Here is a 20,987-nt window from a genome sequence, read left to right as displayed (position 1 = left end):
GACCATTTATAGTATGAGTAGTGTAAAAAAAAAGGATCTGCTTTTAGAATTTTCCATAATCTTGTGTAAGGGAAAATAATTTGTGTTATATAGAAAAAAAAAACATACAAGGATAGAATGGTAAAAAGGGGAAAACAAAATACCAAAATATACAAAACTATGGGCCTACCTATCGCTTGATGTCTTTATGTCTGGTGGGGTAGCTTACCTTCTTGTGTACCGCAGGTCTACGCCAAAAACATCTCCTTTCTCATACTCTTTAAGGCCATGGGGTCAAATTTATAAAACTTGTATATACACAAAAAGAGGCCCAAAATATGTGTTCACAGCTTTCCACACAAACATCTGGATTTATAAAAGAAAACTTGACTATACAGCGTGTGTATATTTACAGCAACTCTGACTCATCCATATGCAACATTTCACAAAAACTGGGAAAGATGACACCCTTGATCAAGAAGAGAAAGGTAGCCAAACCAGTTACATGATGACTCATGCACATAATTCATATCACTAGGCCATTACAAATATGTGCTGATGTGACAAACATATTAAAACTTTAAAATTGATGAATATGATGTACAGGCTCTGTTTTAATTCCCCTTGAAGAGGGCCAATGCTGCGTACTTGCATTAAAGAACTTTTTTAGTTTTTCGTCTATATTTATATAGCATAATTGTTGCTTCTCAGGGAAATGGCCGACAGGTTGGGAATATCTCAGCGAAGTTTCATTCCATGCCTGCTGTGCTGGAAGCCATTAACTGACTGATGAGGTACTACATTCAGTTTTCATTTGGTGTGGGTGTACATACCTAAAACATAATAGGTTTATGCCAACATAAAAAGGCAATTTGCAACAGTGTTAGGTTCTCCTAACATAATTGGAAAACTTTACTGCACTCATATTACAATAAGGGTAGTTAGGGCTTTTGTTAACTATAAGCAGTTACATTCCATTAATGCACAAGTCATCTGTGATGCCAAGATGAGAAGGAGAAACATTGTGATTAGGTGGTCTCGGTCAACCTGTGATTCGTTTATTTTGAGACAAAGTAGCTTTGGCAAATGTGAAAAAAACTGTATGTGGTGGGTTGTACTGAATGGCTGGTAAGGTAACTGGTTGAGCCCTCTCTTTTTCATATTGCCTGTACTATTCATTATAACAGCAATCATGTTATTACATGTGTCAGGTGATTGTGGGTACTCGCTCAGACACTTGCGCTTTTCTGACTCCCTGAGTGAAGAGGAGTGGCACTACAATGCCATGAATGCTCTAGCCGCACTCAGATGTAGAATGCAGCACAATATGTCAGGTGAGAAGCTGCCCTACCAGACAATGAAGATCTGCTGCATCATGGGTGCATATGTAGAAGGTTGAATAGCATGGTCCATGTATGGTGGTTTTGAGGTGAAAACTGGGTGGAGATTGAGGCACATTCATGCATGGAAATTTAAACGATGGTTGTGATTTAAAAAGGTGTAGAAATGTGCTGTTTTTTGGCTTAAGCATATTTTCACGTTCAAATCCACAAAAAGTTTTATAAATGAAACCCCAGGGCTCTGTATCATCTGTCTGTTCATTGTTCACCTCTTTTCACCTCCCAACTCTTAGCAATAAGTGGCATTTAAACCCATTCTCAAGGATTGTTCCTAGGCAGTTATCCTTATCACTTCCAGGGTAAATAACACCATTAGTAAATGTGAGTTTTATTCTCAGAAGCTCAGTTTGTCAGATTCAGGTGCCCATTGACTTGTGGGCATCAGTTCATAATTAAAAGGCCAGTGACCTATGATTGTTATCATGGTAAATATTACAATAAATAGCTGGTTCTGGTATACTCCTTCCAGGAAACCTCTGTAGTCACCCATAGGTTTGGGAGACTTTGCCTATCTTCTTAACAACCACCTGTAACTTTGCTTACTATACTTATGGTGCAGTAATTTCTGCAGTGTCATTCACACCTGTAGAGCATGCTGCGCCATGGTGGTCATTTACTGGGCTTTATTTATTGGGCTTTCCAGTTACTGGTATGGGTTACTCTTTTGTACCAGGGCCACCGTCAGGCTTATCTCTATCATGTGTCACATTTTCCTGCTTTGAATCCTTGAACAGTTCACTAGCTTGCTCTGTACACGTGATTTTTGTTATCTCAAAGATAAGTCAAGAGGCTTCTATTTAAGTATATTCCACACTGAGAGTTCAAACATAGAAAATGACTACACTAACTTGGTTTTTATTCTGTAATCCATCCATAGCAATTCTGTGCTGTTTAAGCTTTACACTCTTTTCCATGAAACAATACAAACTAACAAAAGTAAGTGAAGTGGACTGGTCCAGCATCACTTCAGTTTATAGAACCTTGAAGGTAGCTCTAAGCATATAAAAATATGGTTAAGTGGAGAGACAGCTTGATTTGAACCAATTAAGGGATAATCCATAATAAAGTCTAAATGTCAATCGTTGAGCCTGAAAGTGAAATGACCGATGTCATCTTTTCATAAATAAAAGGATGGATCAACAGGGTTGATTATGTGTTTTGTGATTAAGGCACAGATTACTTTCCAAGTGTGGAGACAGTGTACTGGGCACAACAGATGTCCATATACCAAAGGCTACAATGTTATGAGGTACAGTATTTGTTAATTAAATGTTTTGCTCACTTATCACTAGGTTTCTGTGCTTCTAAGACTTCCCAATTATGGTTTTTGGAGGCAAGGAATTAATTTCTTGCTTTAACTCTTTGCTTTCATGTTTGGTTTTGGATTTTGTAATTTATTTTGAACTGTTTCCAATGCCATTTTGAATACCTGTTGTTAGGATACTGCCACTGCCATAATTGGGGTGGAGCTATGGAGGTCATGACCCTGAATCTAACAATGCGACAGGTTAAAAGGTCATCCTTGTATGCTGTTTGCTATCTGAGTTTGTGGGCCAAAAAACCTTCTTTGCGCTTTGTGCATTGATCCTTTGCTGTTGTTGACACTTGCTTCCTTATTTTGAATGTGATTTTTGCTCATTGATTTGGTTTCATTGTTATGTGCTATGTGCTAATCTCTCGGCTTTGTCCTTTACTTATGTTTTGACAACACTGTTTTCCTGATCTGCCTCATTATTCTTTCTGCTAAGTGCAATAAGAGGGCTTTTCAATAACATGGCCATCAAAACCATTTAAGCAAGGTCTCATGAAACCAATTCCAGTGCTTGATGACATCAACAGCAAATCAACTGAGAATGAGGAAAAATATGCGTTATTTAATATGATAATAATAAAAGAAAAGATTACAATTGTTTTCTAATAACTCCTGACAGAAAGGACAGAAAGGAATCCCGAAGGTTGCCGGTTCGAATCCCCGTCACTGCCAAAAGAGATCCTACTCTGCTGGGCCCTTGAGCAAGGCCCTTAACCTTCAATTGCTCCAGGGGCGCTGTACAATGGCTGACCCTGCGCTCTAACCCCATGGGGTATGCAAAAACTAACAAATTCCTAATACAAGAAATTGTATAAGGCGAAATAAAGAACAAAAAAAAAAAAAAAGGAATATGTGGTAGGATGGCATTAATTTGTCATGAACATACTGCAGTAAATAGCAAAACAAATCTACTTCACAAGAGTTGGCCTGACACATCACACAAACATATGATATTAGTCCAAATTTTGGGACTACACACATTAAACTACAAGTTTATCACTTATACATGATACGTTATTTTGGGTGAGCTGGTAAATGGCAGATACCTTTTAAAAACTGCAAACAGTGAGCACAAGACAATTTGGCCAAAACGGATGGAAGACATACACAAAATCTTATTGTGGCAGAATCTTAAATAAGCAAAATGATTTTGTATTTTTACAGGTGGTAAACAAAGATTCAATGTTTTCAAGAACTGTGAAGCTATTTATCAAAATCTGGAATGATATGAGATGGAAGATATGCATTTAGAGCATTCATACTGTTGAGGTATGGGTGGTGTTACTAGAGTAAAGACCCAAGCAGTCTGCATCTTCTTTTTTATTTGTGTTCTGTGATGCAACATACTAACCACAATCAACCAAGCCAATAAGCTCCTCAAACCAGTTAGAAATAGCTGTGAACTACATCAAAAATATAAAGATGTCCCCTTACCGCTGACTGAGAATCTGGGGGCTCAGGCCACAGTCAATTGCCTCTGTGAAACAATGAACTTTGAGCAGTTTTGTTAAAGAAGTGACCAACAACTATTAAAAGGTGCTTTAGCTAAGAAGTGCAAGATGATCCTGTAAGCAACTAATAAAAAAGTTAATGTTTTCAACATGCTTGTTGATTCTGCTCTGGCATGCATTAATAAAGAGATCTGAATTACACAAATTGAGCCTGCAGCAAATACGTGTTATAATTTTGGTTGCTTTTGAAAATTTTTTTAATGCTGTATTATTTCTGGAATGTTTTCCTCTCTTGGGGTTTTCTTACATGTAGAATTAAATTCTGCCATTAATATTCTGGTTGGAAGATTATTTCAAATATTTTATCTTCTTTATTGACAGTCAGCATTACACACTTTTCTGGTCATCTGATTTTTTGCAGATAAAACATTGATTATTGGCATGTAAACTTCACTTCTTTTCACTTATTGTTTAAAGGAACTTTATGCTTGAATTTTGACAATAGTTTAGCTTACTGGGTGACTTTTGGGTTAGAAGAAAGATGGGACTGATAATTGCTTTAGGACATTGGCCTGTTTATTGACTATGCCTCATCTTCAGGTCTTTCCATTTAAAAATCTTTATCTCTCTGTTGTGTACAGTATATAGAATATGGGGTACTTTTGAACTTCTATGTGTGTTCAGATTGTCTAAGGAGTCTTTAGAGACTCATCTCATGGATCTTTGGAACGTTAATGTAATCTTGAAGAACTCTGAGATTTTTAGATGCAGATGGCACATATAATTGTACATTTGCCTGGTTTGGTTTAAACCTATAACTGCATTTCAGCTTCTGTACTCTCTCCACAGGAGAAATGTGACAGAACTATAGACTCACCTCTGGACAGCACTCAGGATAGTAATCACACCTTTAGTGACAAAGACACCAGCTAAGTGGGGGTTTACAAACTTAAGGCTCATCAATGTTTGCCTCATGTCATGCACATCCCTGGACCATTTCAGAAGACTGTCTATCCTTAGAACAAATCATAAAATACCACGAAAATTCTCCATCTGTCTCAAGAAGAACATTTTTAAGTACTAGTTCAAATCTATTGTAACATCTGAAGTATAAACTGAAATCCATGTCTCATACAGAGTAGTAACAGTTGCACAATACAGAAAACAATAAGTACAATGCCATACATTAAATATAACTCCAGAAAATGTATACAAGGAAATAATAATGCAATTTAAACAGTATTGAAATGACAGGTAAAATTAAAATGTATCCACATACAGTAGTAAGGTAATTAAATGTGAATGTTGCATTAAAAACAGAACTGTAGTTATGTAAATAACTACTTAGCTAAATGTATGGCTTACATAAAGGTCAATAAAATCTCAATGAATTATAAGTCTACATTCATTCATTCATTTCAAATTATTATTATTTTGTTGTTAATAATAATAATAATAATAATAGGTGATTTATTTTTTGAAGTGATTAATAATAACTCCCAGACTGCAATTCAAAATTGCATATACATACTCTCAGTTTTCTTGACTTGCTTAAGGCAATTTGTTGGGCATGTTACTATTATTAAAAAGTGGCATTCTTTTGAATCACTGTTGTGGTGATGTTGAATTTATTTTTTTCTGTATTCTGTATCACTTGTTATTTGGATCGAGTATTAAAATATATCTTCCATACTATTATTATTATTACTTAGATGTGCAAGGTACATGAGTAGCTTAGTTGCAACACTGTTGTAGCAATGTCACAGAATGTAAAACATGAAATTAATGTTTACTTTCCAGCTGTGGTGATGTGTTATAAAACATTTAAATATTCTGGCTATTTTTAAAACTAGAATAGTTTTTTCTTGTATTGTTCACAAATTTAACGTGTGTGAATAGTGTTTATCTTGAGTGAAGCACTAAAAGTAAAATGCAGAGAGATTGGAAAAACACTGCATGATTGGACTCATACAAAAAATGTATTTACTTGTAGTCTTCTCCAGCTTTAAACTGTTTACTTCATGTGATAAGTATATTAAATTCCGATTTAACACTTTCTATATTTTGTGTAGCACCTGATACAGTACATTCTATAAAATTTCAAAAACCTGCATCAAATAATACATAAATATCTAATTCAGGCTTGTAAGCTGATAATTATCCAGGCAACACTAGGCACAAAATGTAAAACAGCACTGTACAGGGCAAACACACAAACACATACCATCACCATTCCAGTGGCATCTTAGAGTCACAAGCTATCCTTTGGGATGTGGGACAGAAAATTAAGACCACCCAGATTAAAAGTCATGTAGAAATGGAGAGAACACATAGACTGCACACGGATGAAGAGCTGGACTCAGAAGCAGGATGCTGGATCTGTAAGGTAGCAGAGCTAATCACTGTATCAAAAAAATGACTGAAATGTAGCCCTTGACACTTTTTTTCAGTTCACTACCGTTCTTACAGTATAAAGACTGGTAAAATTCTTGATCATTAATTTTTGGCTGGTATCTTTATATTTTTTTTTCTTTAAAGTCATTTGAAAATGTCACACAATATGCTTTATTTTTACAGCATTCTGTGCTAATAAAGTGCAGTATGTGTTTTAATAAGATCCTTGAATCTGATGGCACCAGAGACTGGCGGCGTTTTGAATGTCAGTCAGAATTTCACTACACGTACCTGTGACAGCAGTACTACTACTACAACTAACAAACTGCATTGTGCAAGAAAGACGTCCTATAACACAGAGATCTATCTAGATGTCTAGATAGATATACACTATTTGTCCTGTAGGAAAATTAAAATATTTAAAAAATCTAGTTAAATATTACCAATGATGTTTTATCATTGTCGATTAAAAGTCTTACACGCTTCTCTCGGTGCTTGAATTTACGACAGGTAGGAGATGCGGGAAGGACTCTACAGGGTGGGAGGAAACACTGGGAAATCGAAAAGGATACGAAGACTGCGTGCTAAATGCAAACAACACTTGGGACAGAGAAAGAAAAAAACAGGAAAAATAAATTCAGCGTAACTATAATGTTTCAAAAATGTTCGAATTTTTAAAAATATGCTTAATTATTTAATTTTACTCTTTTAATTGAATAACCCTAATGAGAAAATATATTCGATCACATGCGCTTAACATACAAAGGGCATAAAATTGGAACCGACTTCAAATCCCACTGCTAAATAGTATTGTTGTCACCTACAAGCGCGCTGCCTTGAGTTTGCGCCCCGTCCGGTGTTGGTTCTAAGTGCCCGATGGATATGTTCCCTGTATCTCTGTGACATTACAATGGATCGAGCGGGTAAAGAACAGATCATATTTAAATGAAAAATAACTTTGAAATCTGAGAATTGAATTATTTGAATCGCTTCCAAAATATGTATGTATTATAATTAGTAGCAGTTCTATTAATGTATACCGCACAGTGTGGCAGATTTTCGTGAATCTTGGGGTATTTTATATCTCACATCGCTCTCTGTCTCATCCGTTTTTGCTCCAGTTGGCAGAATGATTATATTGTATATAATATACACTCATCTAACTAACCATCTGCAGGTAAAAGATACGGTAAAAAGGAGATATTCACAAAGCGATCGTTTGGCTCTGATTAAAATATGTTCTCAGTCTAAAGTCCCCTTTTGTATCCTTATTTTGTTTCAAAAGAAACATTTGCTCCTTGCCATTCAGCGCTGCCTAGACGGCTTTGTTCTCACCGCATCGATCGACTCCAGCGGCCACCGTGTTTTGCTGCACCTTCCGCTCGCTGCGCGGCTGTCTGTTTAATCCTAAACACCAAGCTTGCCTTAATCCCGAATGTTTCAACCGGCATTCACAAAGAGAACACGCGAAGATCGGAATCTCTACTTGATATACATTCATTAGATAACATCACTGACTGACTGTGTTTCAATAAAGAAAAAGAGACGTCCATTTTTGTTGATTTCTATACACCGTAAGTCTGCACGATTCATTTGAACGGAAGGTATTTGTTTTATAATCACATCGTTCATTTGTTACAATAAAAACACGTTTTTCTATAGGTGAATGCACTTTCTCAGTCTTAACGCGCGTGCGCTCACGCGTCAGCGCGCGTTCACGAGAGCCCGCGCGCGCGTGCGCTGCTGAGTTCCCGTGCTCTGCTCCTTGACCCCAGTGGCAGTCCCTTCTTACTACGCTGCTGTGCTCTCTCAGGCTCCCTGCTCCCAGATCGAGGCTGCTCGCTCTACCCGTTTCTCTCTCTCTCTCTCGCGCCCCCCCACTACCCCCCTTGCTCGTTCGCACTCTCTCTCTCTTTCTCGCTCGCTCCCTGTGTATCTTTGCCTCGTCTGCGTCTCACTTCCACGCGAGCCTGCCAGCCGGGGGTCCCTCAGGGTCGAAGGTTCTGCCCTGTTTTGCTCCAACCTCCAACCTCCCAAATCGGCATTAGCTCTCCATGGATCGGCGTCTCTAACAACGCAGAGGGCAACCCCGGGACACATCACAGCCAGAGGAAAGGTATTCAACTCCCCCCTCTCCGATTAGCGAGAAAATTGCAGGAAAAAATACACAACAAAACACAAAGCCGTAGGTTAGAGGTGCCTTGTCATTTACAGCGAGTAAGATCAAGCCTGCTTGCGGCAGCGCTTCCTGCTGCATGCAACGATGATCGCTCCTTTCATTTCGAATCCGCCGCACACTTCGCCTTTTGCCGAATGTTGGGTTTTTGGAGAGTAAGAAGTAATTTTAAAAGAAGATTTGCAGAGTCGCGATCACGGACTCTGCGGTGTCAGATGTGCTGTCTGTCATGGAGCCCCTCATCTTCTGCTTTTCCCTCTTTTCCCCCGTTTAAGTGATAAAAATGTTATCTTAAATTGGTCATTATTTTATAAGTCAACTTATTTATTTATTAATCTGGCGTGTAAAAAATACATTCAAAATGTGGGAAAAGTTAAAGGGATGACAAGCGGGCTTGAAAGAAGAACCGATTGCAGGCCAGGGTTCATTATATAATGCGACACGGCGGACCTGGGCTCAGTGCAACTGGAACGGCGGTGATAGCCGGTTGATCGCGCGCTGCAGAACCGAGAAAACGTTGTGCATAAATTTCGCAAAAAAAAAAAATTGTCTTCGCACACGCCAAAAATAAACACACCCACCAGCACAGTGAAGTTAATGAAAGTCTGCTTTCCAACGGAGATGCCTGGCACCGCTCGTTACGGAAAGTGCAACGGCAAATTTATGACCGAAAACCTTTTGCAAGAGGTTCAGGAGGACATTAGAATCTTCTCATCTTGAGGCCTGTGCTAGTGAATCACGCAGGTAAGGAGGCTGGGCAAGAAAAGTGACAATTTTGCTCCAGAGTGGAAGGCTTCTTTTGGCTCGCTCGCTGCAGGACACGTTTCGTGCACTTGAATTTTACTTGTACAACCAACTCAGACAAACTCCGGCAGGCGGCTCGAAAAGAGTGAAACATTGCTTCTATCCTCAGTTGAACCCGTCCAGCGTGCGACGTGTGTGTTACGGGCGCAGAAATATGATTTAGTGAGTGAACCAGGCGGAGTGCCTCTTCAAGTCAATGGAGGGGCGAGCGGTTTGAAGCGGAGAGCGAGCGCGAGAGAAGGGATGCTTCCTCCGGGAGGCTAGAGAGTTATGACCCCGGTGGCCTCCTGGTTAGTTCCAAAGTGCCAAGCGGTGGGTGGAATGAGAGAAAACACGAGGCTTCGGGAAATTGACAGCTAGTGTAACGCTCAAGGCAGCAAATACTGTTTATGTAAATCTAACTGTGATTAGATTATGACTGAATATGTGCGTTAAGAAATAAGCAATCATATATATATATATATATATATATATATATATATATAAGGTATTAGGAGGTGAATATCACTTCAGTATTTGTATAAATACGTTTGACTCCCTCTCATGTAAGGCTGCGTGGGTCTGAAGACCTGACACTTGATACAAGATGAAACATCTTGCACTTTTTTTATTGTAACTTCTGTAGACAACGCACAATTGAGTTTCGCAGGGACTCCGTCTTAGGAAATGCTTGCATTTGTTTATGTCCTCTCACAGAACCTTTAACTGCCAGGATCATATACAATTATATTCCATTTATGAATTTGCTCATGAAGACAATTCCTTCTTATAATTAAGTATATTGTCAAAGGGAATACCGATGTGTTTTTTTCCCCCTGTTAAAACTGTGTTGTTTTTGTTGTTATCTTCGTATTCTTTAGAGGTTGGCTGTAATACTGCATTTGTGCTTAGTGAGTCGTGGTGTATTGGTCAGTGTTAAGCGTCTTTATCAAAATATTTTTCTTGTTAAGGTCATTTATTTATTAAGTGTGTGGTGATGATGTTAATGGTATTACAGAACTAAGTAGATATATTTTAGTATTCATTGTGTGTATATATTTTGGTTATGTAATATACAGATATAATATTGTGTGTATGTAAATATGTAAAAATCTAAATATCATACACACTGTATATATTTATGAGAAAGGCAAACAAATATATACCAAGGGGAAGCCATGAATCTACTTTCTGTGGGACTGTCCATATGTTGTGACTTTTAAATCAAAATCCTATCCTGCACAAAAAACAGTTTGCACTTGTGTGCCAGTTTCTTCAGTTTATATGTGGGAAGAATTTTAACATTTACTTATTTGGCTAACACCTTTATTCAAGGCGACTGACAATATTTGAGGTAGAACTGGTTACATTTATTTTGCTTTTCCAAGTGGAGCACATGCAAGTTAAGTGACCTGCTAATGGCTGTCCAGCGTCGGTAGTGAGATTTGGACACCCAGCCTCAAGGTATGCTATGCTTCACAGTCTATCTGAATACATTCTTCATCTGAAAAAGACACCACTGCCAGCAATTCACTTGCTTGTTACAATAATAAAATTAGCTCAGTGTAGCCTCACTTGTGAATAGTTTTTATAGTTGATCTATTTAAGAAATAGACTTGGCCTTGGAATTCTCAGCCTTGGTCTGATACCTGGCTTTCAGGTATGGCCAAGTTATTGCTACCTTCAGAGGTAGCATCACTGCTTTTATGTGAGGAAGCCAAAGCTGTAAGGCACTATAACAGGCTTGCACATTGACTGATAAGTTGAGTTTTATGCACTGATTATAAAAATGAGTTATAAAAAAACACACCAGAAATGTCAACTTTCAAACTGTTCAGTGGCATAGTTTTTATTCATATTTTTGATATGCAGATTTGTACCAGGTTGTCATTCACTTGTTGTTCTTGTCTGTTTGATTTTTAAATTGTAGGCCCCATGCACAGTTAGTATAAGAGTTTATTCACAATATAAAATGTGACTTTCTCTCCTCTGCAAGGAGGAAAGGTTTAAGATGCTTAATGAGGCTACTTTGGTTTCATGGTTCCAGTAACAGTTTATTCTCACAGCATTTGTTACATTGCAGCCAGCATTAACATAATCGTAGTGAATTCTTGTTTCCTTAAGCTGGATTTTTAGTTAAAGCTATTTCTTGATATGTAGTAATATTATTAATATATAGTAACACTGGCTCCTTTGTACAGCAGATGTCTGCATTGTGGACACTTGTTGGTTTTTCACTGCTTCAGACTATAATTGTTATTCAGTCAATGTATGTTGCGCAAACGTTCCCATCTTTGGTGCTATTTTTTTATTTATTTAATTTGTGGCACAGGTTATGGCATATTGGGTGACATCCTAAGGTGCCCTAAAATACAAATGCTTCACATCACTAGGGACCTGGATTTGGTTTGGAGTTGCATTTCCTGCAACATCCCTAAGTCATACATCTTTGGTTAACTGGTGCCTCAGAAGTGACCTAGCCAGGGTGTGCATTAGTTTGGCCTGCCATGGACCAGTATTGTGCTCTGAGTTGAGTTCTGTTTTGTTACAGATTTTGGGAAAGAGATCTATGTGATGGGGAGAATGAGATGGCTCTGAGAATGGACAGAATAATGGGAACATACTGCAACCAATAAAGTCATTGTTAAAATTCTATAATAGTATGCATTATTTTCTGAATATATAGTATGCCGGATAGAAGTCACATAGTGAAAGGAGAAATTAGGTGGCTTGGACTCGCATCGAGAGTGAACGAAAGTATTGGAGATGCATTAAAATAAGAGCCAGAGAGAGGTTAAACAATACGTGGATGATATGAGAATAATCAGTCTTACCCCTAAACATATTAAAGATTGTGAAGCATGAAGGACGGAATTTGGTAATTGACCATCCAAACTGGGTAAACTTGGGCAATGTCAGTTAATATAGGAGGTGATGGTACAGTGGTTTTGATATATGGGGTGGAGAATTATATAAGTGGCCAGTGAACTGGAAGAAATGCTATGATTTAACTTTAAATTTAAGTTTATCTTTGAATGTGGCATTTCTTTGCACTATCCATTGTAGTCTTTGTTTTTAAAATGATTTTGTCACCTATTTAAGTAGCTATGTTTTATTTTAATTTATTAGAACTGGGAAAGCATGTATAATTTTTATTCACTGACATTATTGTAAAGTGTATTTGAAAGGTCCTTTTAAATAAAATGTATCATCATTGTTACTTGCCCTGTAATGAAGTGGATCACGGGTTGCTTCCTGTATGAGCCCATTGCTTCTAGGATAGGCTCTGAACATTTGTGACTGTATTGTAATTGTAAGGCTAAAGAATTAGGAAAGTTAGTTTTTAAGGTCTACATGCACATATATACTGATATCCATCCATCCTCTTCCGCTTATCCGAGATCAGGTCGCGGGAGCAGCAGCATGAGCAGAGATGCTCAGACTTCCCTCACCCCGGCTCTATCTATCTATCTATCTATCTATCTATCTATCTATCTATCTATCTATCTATCTATCTATCTATCTATCTATCTATCTATCTATCTATCTATCTATCTATCTATCTATCTATCTATCTATCTATCTAATCTTAATTCAGAGCCTCAAATCATTGACTTGACTTCATTTATCTATTTTATCAATTTCAAATAATTCTTTGTTATATAGCCTTGAACACTTATCTGAGAAAGAGAGCCTAAAAAAGGTGACGAGTTAGCTGAATAACTATTGGAGTGGCAAATTGGTGATCTTCAGAGTAAAATCATACCAGTATATTAAGCATTCCTTTGATACTTTAAGAAAAGTAAATCTTTTATAAAGTCCATTTTCATAGTGCATTCTGTTTATAAGTGCTTAACAAAAAAAACCCTGAGGAACAATATTACTTTAACAGCTCACAAGGCTATGCATGACCTGCTCCAAGAAAAAAAAGACTAGGAATCTGTGCTGTTTGTAGGCAGCACAGTACTAATGCTAGATGTGAATGAGTCAAAGACATCTCTGTTTGAAAGAAAAAAAAAACTGCAGAACTAGAATGTTTATAAAGTGTCATGTGTATGAATTCCATGTATTAATGCAAACATTGGCCATTCAATCCAACATTGTCCAGCCTTTGTTTATGAGGCAAGTTCGGCATTGGATTTTAAGAAGAGGTAAAGATAGATTCCTGATTTCCATGAGGTACTTTCTCATTCACTGATAGTAGAGCATCAAGAATTAAGAACAAAGAGACTGACTTTAGATCTTTTCCATCAAAAAGATTGTATATTGTAAGTAGTTTGACTGCTGATGTTTTTTTGGTTGTATGAACTAAGGAAGTATATGAAGATGTTTTGTGTTGTGGGTAACTTATTGCACAGTTGGTGCCTATTGATGCATATTTGAGACTCCCCCCCCATTCCCCCCCCCCCCAATATCTTATAAAACTAACAGTTGTCCCTGTACTTGTCTGGTAAAATCAGTCTCTGATTGACTTTGGGTGTGTTGAGTCCTGGCTTACAGTAAGATTTTTCTCAGGGTTTAGACAGGTAAATTGCCATTCTATGCTTCTCGCACATATACCCATCCACATTCCCACTAGGAGTAATTTGGAATTGCCGGTTCACCTAACCTGCTTTTGTTGGGGGATGTAGGAGGAAACCCAGCCTTCACCCGGGGAGAATGTGCAAACTCCACAAAAACAGTGATTGGGCACAAGATTTACGCCCAGAATGCCACATCTGGAATCCTGCATTACTGTACCTTTCTTCATAAGAACTCCCTCATCTATGCAGAATTCAGTTTTTCATTAAATAACACATCCATTGGTAATACTGTTTGGCTGTTTATCCTCTTTTAAGCAGATTCAGGCACATGCATTGTTTTGCATTATTTTACTTGCTTTTTTACATGGTGACTCCATCCATGACATTGTCTGAGAACAAACAACTGAAAATGAATATGTCCTTTGCACAGTTTTTCTGGGCTAAGAATTGGTAATAAAATATATTCCTTTTGTTATCATAAACGTACCTCAGACATGCAGAGTGTGTGTTTTTTCAAACTGTGGCCATTGCTGCTTCAAAGTGGATGTATTCAGAAAGTTTTAAAAAAAAATTCTTTTCCTAAGTTTGCGTTTATGCTCTGTAGACCCCAGTTCAAACTGCAAGAGGTGATGTGTTTTTTTTTTTTATATATAAAATATACTTCAATTAAGAACATAGTTTCTTATGGCAAATTTAATGTATACCAAGACTATGAAGAAATAATTTAATGTAAACTAAGACTATGAAAAATAATTTAAACTTGAAAAATACCTAACTTTGCCAAAATTACCCTTTAAAGAGATGCAAGTAAGAGCAGAATCTTAAACACCTGTACGACTAAGGATATAAGTGATGACTTTCATCTTTTGAGAAAACTGTCTGCACACAGCTGGAAGTTGAGGATGCATTTCGTAGTAGCAGGTACCTGTAAGACCACTGTAGCAGCTGAAAGGATTTAGGCAAATCTTGTAACGTGGGAGGGATCAGAGCAAATGATCTACAGTCATAGCAACATCTGGGTATAGTTATCAGAGGTTAAGTTTTGCCATGTATGAGTGCCTGATTTGGATTAAAAGGTTTGAATAATGGTTGGATGGACATGAATTATGGGAGAAATAAGTATAATGTGCTTGAAACACTTCATAGATATTCAGCACAAGCTTTTAGTAGACTTGTACTGTTCAGAGTCAGTCCTCACCTTCCTCACAATACTGTTGCAGCTGAAGTAGCCCAAAATGACCCTAAAATGAAAGGACAAATATTTTAAAGTCAGCAACTTAGATGTCAACTGTTTGCTTTATACACTGCTGTTTATAACTTATATGCAGGCAGAGGTTTATCTTGCATGCCATTTTCTTTGTAATAGCTTTAGAACTTCAATAGCAATAGGTTTAGAGCACAATGTATTCACATAGCAAGTGCTGCTGAATGTTTATATGGAGAAAACATTGGAGGTTGAAATCCTGAATAAATTAATACATTTTTTAAATAAGTTACCACAGTATAGTAAGTGAGAGTGAATTATAAGTCTGAAAAATTATTACAGAATGATCTTTTATTTTCAGTGCAACTTTAGTTAAGTGTTTTTTTGTTTTTTTTTCTTTGTTGTCAGTCTGCAAGATAAAGTGTGCATTTATTTATAGGGAGCTCTGTTGTTCTGCATTCAGTTGAAGACATCTTCTTCTTCTTTCAGCTGCTCCTGTTAGGGGTTGCCACAGCGGATCATCTTTTTCCATATCTTCCTGTCCTCTGCATCTTGCTCTGTTACACCCATCACCTGCATGTCCTCTCTCACCGCATAACGCATAAAAAAAAATGCTTATTTCAGTGATATTATATCACTGAGGTTCAGGAAAAATGTATTAGTTAATTCATTTAGATTAGGTTTTCCATTTTTGATCATATTATTCCCTTAGTCTTTGAAAAATGTATTTATCAACTGTGTTTGTTTTTTCTTCCTTCAGATCAAAACGTGTTTTCCAGGTATTCTGCAAAGGTTCTGGATGTTGATTCCAAACAATGCCTGACGAAACCATTTGCTCCAAAAGCTTGTGAACTGCTCTTCTCAAAAATTTAAAAAGAATGGCTCATGGAATTCCATCCCAGGGAAAGGTTGCCATCACAGTGGATGAGTACAGCTCCAACCCAACACAAGCATTCACACACTACAATATCAACCAGAGTAGATTCCAGCCACCTCATGTGCACATGTAAGTCCAACGCTTCATTGTAATATCCAAAAAAAAAAAAAACAACTTAATTCTAAGAGAAAAGATTGATTATTATTGAGTTAATATTTTGTTAAGATTTTTAGCAGATCCGATACTGTTCTTGTTGCTTTTGTAATTTGTTTACTTGCATTTGGGTTCATTAGCATTGTTTGAGTAAATTAAGAATATGAATTTAAAATGTTCCATTAAAATCTACATCAATATTTTCTATGTCAATGCTAATTTCTTGAAGAAAGAAAATAATAGTAAAACAACCCACAATCAAAATCTTAACATTCAGAATTAAACTGAAAAAAGGTTGATAAAACCTGTTTCTGAATGAAATGTTTTTTCCCATATATTTATGGATATAATATAATGTAATAGTAATAATTTCAATAGTCTTAATGATTTATACACATGGTTCATATTTAATGATGCTAATAACATTTCACTTGGGCATAGCTGTTACATACATTAAAAACTGGGCTTTCATTTTTGTTTCTATACATTTTTAATTGTTAGTCTTTGGTACATTTTAGCTGTATTACAGATTTAATAACTACCACTGAGAGCTGTTTTGTTTTTTTTTTAAATTTTTTTTTAAATCTGTATCTGGTGTGAAGATATGGCCTAACAAGAGTGTACTATCTAAAATATTCTGTTAATTCACACGGTTTGCTTGACAATGGGCTAAAACAGAATTTTTGAAGTAGCATGTGTACTTTTATAGGAGTACACTATGGCATGACCAAGTTCTTTATGCCATATGTGTGTAGGCTGTCAGTGGGAAAACTCTGAAAGAATTATACTTGGTGGACAGTGGCACCAAAAGCTGTGTGGAATATTGATATTAACAAAGTGGCTATAGCAATGTGAGAGACACCAGTGCTGTCCACCACTTCATTAAGTTCATTTTTCATTTGAAAGTTACTGATTGAGGCTGTTAATCTTAGTTTTAAGAGGAGGAAAAATTATTCCTAACTAAAAGAACTTAGTAGCCATTGTGATGTGAATTTCAGGTCATCCTGTAAAGACTGAGTTTAAACAGATACTGGTAAAATACCAACTAGACCATTAAAATAGCTGATAGCCTAAAGTTGTGTTCTTTGTATTACTTGATTTAGGCCTCTGTAGTCTTGCTTAGGATGACAGGGAATGTAGCTGTTTTATATATAGTGAAACAAGCTGAGACACTGGCAAACTCCAGGGACTTCATTTATAAGACTTTGCGTGGATTTGAATGTGAAAATATGCGCATACCAAAAAAGCATACAGCAAAAACAAATAAAACATGGCTTGGGAACATTTCTATGCAATTTACTATTTATACATCACAATCGCCTTATAAATATGTGTACCTAAGCGTGCCCCGAGTGCCACCCTGAAACATCAATATGTGGAACTGCTGATCAGCTTCATATATATGCAGTCATGATGCTGCAGAACTTTCTTTTATAAATCCCTACATTTACATGGGAGGTTGTGTATGCAAATTTCAAGCCTCTTTTTGTGCATATGCAAGTTTTATAGATGAAACCCCAGATCTGTTGACAGGGTGCATCAATAGACCAGAAAAAGTATTAATTAAAATTGTGGTGTGACATCTAAAAAATCACTTGTTTTGCTTTGCAAATTATTGTATGTGTGTTATATGATGTACAGATTTGGAGTTTTTAAAGGTACTAGGGGGCTCTGCCCCCTGCTCGCTTCGCTCGTCAACCCCTACGAAATGACTACACGCTAGTCATTTCCCGGATCTGCCACTTGCAATGAATCGTGCTGTGCTTTTGGATAAACACGAATATCAACTCTGTCTTTGATATCTCTGTCTTTTGAAACTATCATCGCTGACAATTTGTCACATGTTGGTTTATAACATATGCGAGCGTGATCTTTCAGATTCATATAGAAATTCAAGAAAACTTCTTTGTCCATGTTTTTCAAATAAATTTTGTGTATAGTGTGATACTTTTGGACGTATGGATTTGTATCCATAATTCGCTGTAGATTTTCGAATACATTCGATCGTTTAACTGTTTCGATTCTATGTTGCATTGCTTCTCCATGATCATAAATATAAACCTGACGTAATTGTGGTTTCTTTGAAATCAAACTTGTAGTAGCTCTGTCATACAACCTATGTCCATATATTTGATCTCTTTTTGCTGTTCTGTTATTTTCACAGAGTAAGAATTTCTGTTTGTTAGTGCTAATACGATCTTTACTATCAGTTTTTTGAGACTTTTAAATTTTAGTACTTTCATAATCTCTAGCCTGCTCTGCATGTGTATCGCGCCATCAGTTTTGGATCTCTTTATGACGTTCTACTTTGTCTTCTACTCTTTGTCTATTCTTCTTCTACTGTTTGTCTTTTATTTCCGCCCCTGCTTGGACCTGTTAGGTTTCATTTCATCTCTTGGCACAAAGTCTCATCTCGCGGGACATGGAATTATCTCTCTGAAAATATCTCGTCTCGTCTCTCTGAAAAAGTCTCGTCACGTCCCAAGATTTTTTTTATATAATAGAGAGATATAAACATTATTGTTGTAATAGTGAAGATTTAAGTAACAGAATATGACGCACATACACCCATAAATACACCGTGCTGTTTGACAAAGCGCAAGTAGAAATGAGATTAAAAGCTTCTGTGATCTCTGCTGACCTCTATGAGAATTCCAGATTCAGCATTGTTTTAATATACCCAAAGAATTGGAAAAGCCATCAAAACTTAAATATAAAACAAAACAGCTGAATTTTATTTTGTACTGTGCACACAAATGAAAGTGTTTCACTAAGAACAGAATTTGATCACTCATCGCTGCTCATGTTTAATTATTTTTTTAAAATAATTGTGTATATGTAGAGCAGCTGAAAAACATTTAAAGCATGATTTCTTTTCATACAATTAAAACCTCCCATGTGAATGTAGTATGCTGTAACTAGTTGCAATGATTATACCAGCAGTCTTTCCACCACAAAGCTTGAGGAAGTGCAAATTACAGTACTAGGCTTTTTTGAATTGCTTTCATTAATGTAGAAAAAGACTTCATAGGTGAAGTGTATCATAGAAAATACTTAAATAGTTCTTTTTTTATATGAAGTGAAAATGCTGCAGTATACAGTGTATACAGTGGTGTGAAAAACTATTTGCCCCCTTCCTGATTTCTTATTCTTTTGCATGTTTGTCACACAAAATGTTTCTGATCATCAAACACATTTAACCATTAGTCAAATATAACAAAAGTAAACACAAAATGCAGTTTTTAAATGATGGTTTTTATTATTTAGGGAGAAAAAAAATCCAAACCTACATGGCCCTGTGTGAAAAAGTAATTGCCCCCTTGTTAAAAAATAACCTAACTGTGGTGTATCACACCTGAGTTCAATTTCCGTAGCCACCCCCAGGCCCGATTACTGCCACACCTGTTTCAATCAAGAAATCACTTAAATAGGAGCTGCCTGACACAGAGAAGTAGACCAAAAGCACCTCAAAAGCTAGACATCATGCCAAGATCCAAAGAAATTCAGGAACAAATGAGAACAGAAGTAATTGAGATCTATCAGTCTGGTAAAGGTTATAAAGCCATTTCTAAAGCTTTGGGACTCCAGCGAACCACAGTGAGAGCCATTATCCACAAATGGCAAAAACATGGAACAGTGGTGAACCTTCCCAGGAGTGGCCGGCCGACCAAAATTACCCCAAGAGCGCAGAGACGACTCATCCGAGAGGTCACAAAAGACCCCAGGACAACGTCTAAAGAACTGCAGGCCTCACTTGCCTCAATTAAGGTCAGTGTTCACGACTCCACCATAAGAAAGAGACTGGGCAAAAACGGCCTGCATGGCAGATGTCCAAGACGCAAACCACTGTTAAGCAAAAAGAACATTAGGGCTCGTCTCAATTTTGCTAAGAAACATCTCAATGATTGCCAAGACTTTTGGGAAAATACCTTGTGGACTGATGAGACAAAAGTTGAACTTTTTGGAAGGCAAATGTCCCGTTACATCTGGCATAAAAGGAACACAGCATTTCAGAAAAAGAACATCATACCAACAGTAAAATATGGTGGTGGTAGTGTGATGGTCTGGGGTTGTTTTGCTGCTTCAGGACCTGGAAGGCTTGCTGTGATAGATGGAACCATGAATTCTACTGTCTACCAAAAAATCCTGAAGGAGAATGTCTGGCCATCTGTTCGTCAACTCAAGCTGAAGCGATCTTGGGTGCTGCAACAGGACAATGACCCAAAACACACCAGCAAATCCACCTCTGAATGGCTGAAGAAAAACAAAATGAAGACTTTGGAGTGGCCTAGTCAAAGTCCTGACCTGAATCCAATTGAGATGCTATGGCATGACCTTAAAAAGGCGGTTCATGCTAGAAAACCCTCAAATAAAGCTGAATTACAACAATTTTGCAAAGATGAGTGGGCCAAAATTCCTCCAGAGCGCTGTAAAAGACTCATTGCAAGTTATCGCAAACGCTTGATTGCAGTTATTGCTGCTAAGGGTGGCCCAACCAGTTATTAGGTTCAGGGGGCAATTACTTTTTCACACAGGGCCATGTAGGTTTGGATTTTTTTTCTCCCTAAATAATAAAAACCACCATTTACAAACTGCATTTTGTGTTTACTTGTGTTATATTTGACTAATGGTTAAATGTGTTTGATGATCAGAAACATTTTGTGTGACAAACATGCAAAAGAATAAGAAATCAGGAAGGGGGCAAATAGTTTTTCACACCACTGTATAGTACTAT

General features: G+C 37.1%; 1 protein-coding gene across 1 annotated transcript in view; it reads left to right on the top strand.

Moving 5' to 3' along the window:
• Positions 1-8,331: 8,331 nt before the first annotated feature.
• The window catches only part of LOC114645938 (metallophosphoesterase MPPED2), a 294,515-nt gene continuing 281,859 nt past the window's right edge, over positions 8,332-20,987 (top strand). The window contains exons 1-2 of the mRNA XM_028793865.2: positions 8,332-9,456; positions 15,983-16,228. Coding sequence (XP_028649698.1) covers positions 16,101-16,228 — 128 coding nt within the window. The 5' untranslated portion in view covers positions 8,332-9,456; positions 15,983-16,100. The remainder of the gene's footprint in view (positions 9,457-15,982; positions 16,229-20,987) is intronic.

Source organism: Erpetoichthys calabaricus, chromosome 2 (assembly GCF_900747795.2).
Source record: "Erpetoichthys calabaricus chromosome 2, fErpCal1.3, whole genome shotgun sequence".
NCBI classification, from domain to species: domain Eukaryota; kingdom Metazoa; phylum Chordata; class Cladistia; order Polypteriformes; family Polypteridae; genus Erpetoichthys; species Erpetoichthys calabaricus.
The sequence above is the reverse complement of the archived record's forward strand: the minus strand, read 5'-3'. Positions and strand labels throughout refer to the sequence as shown.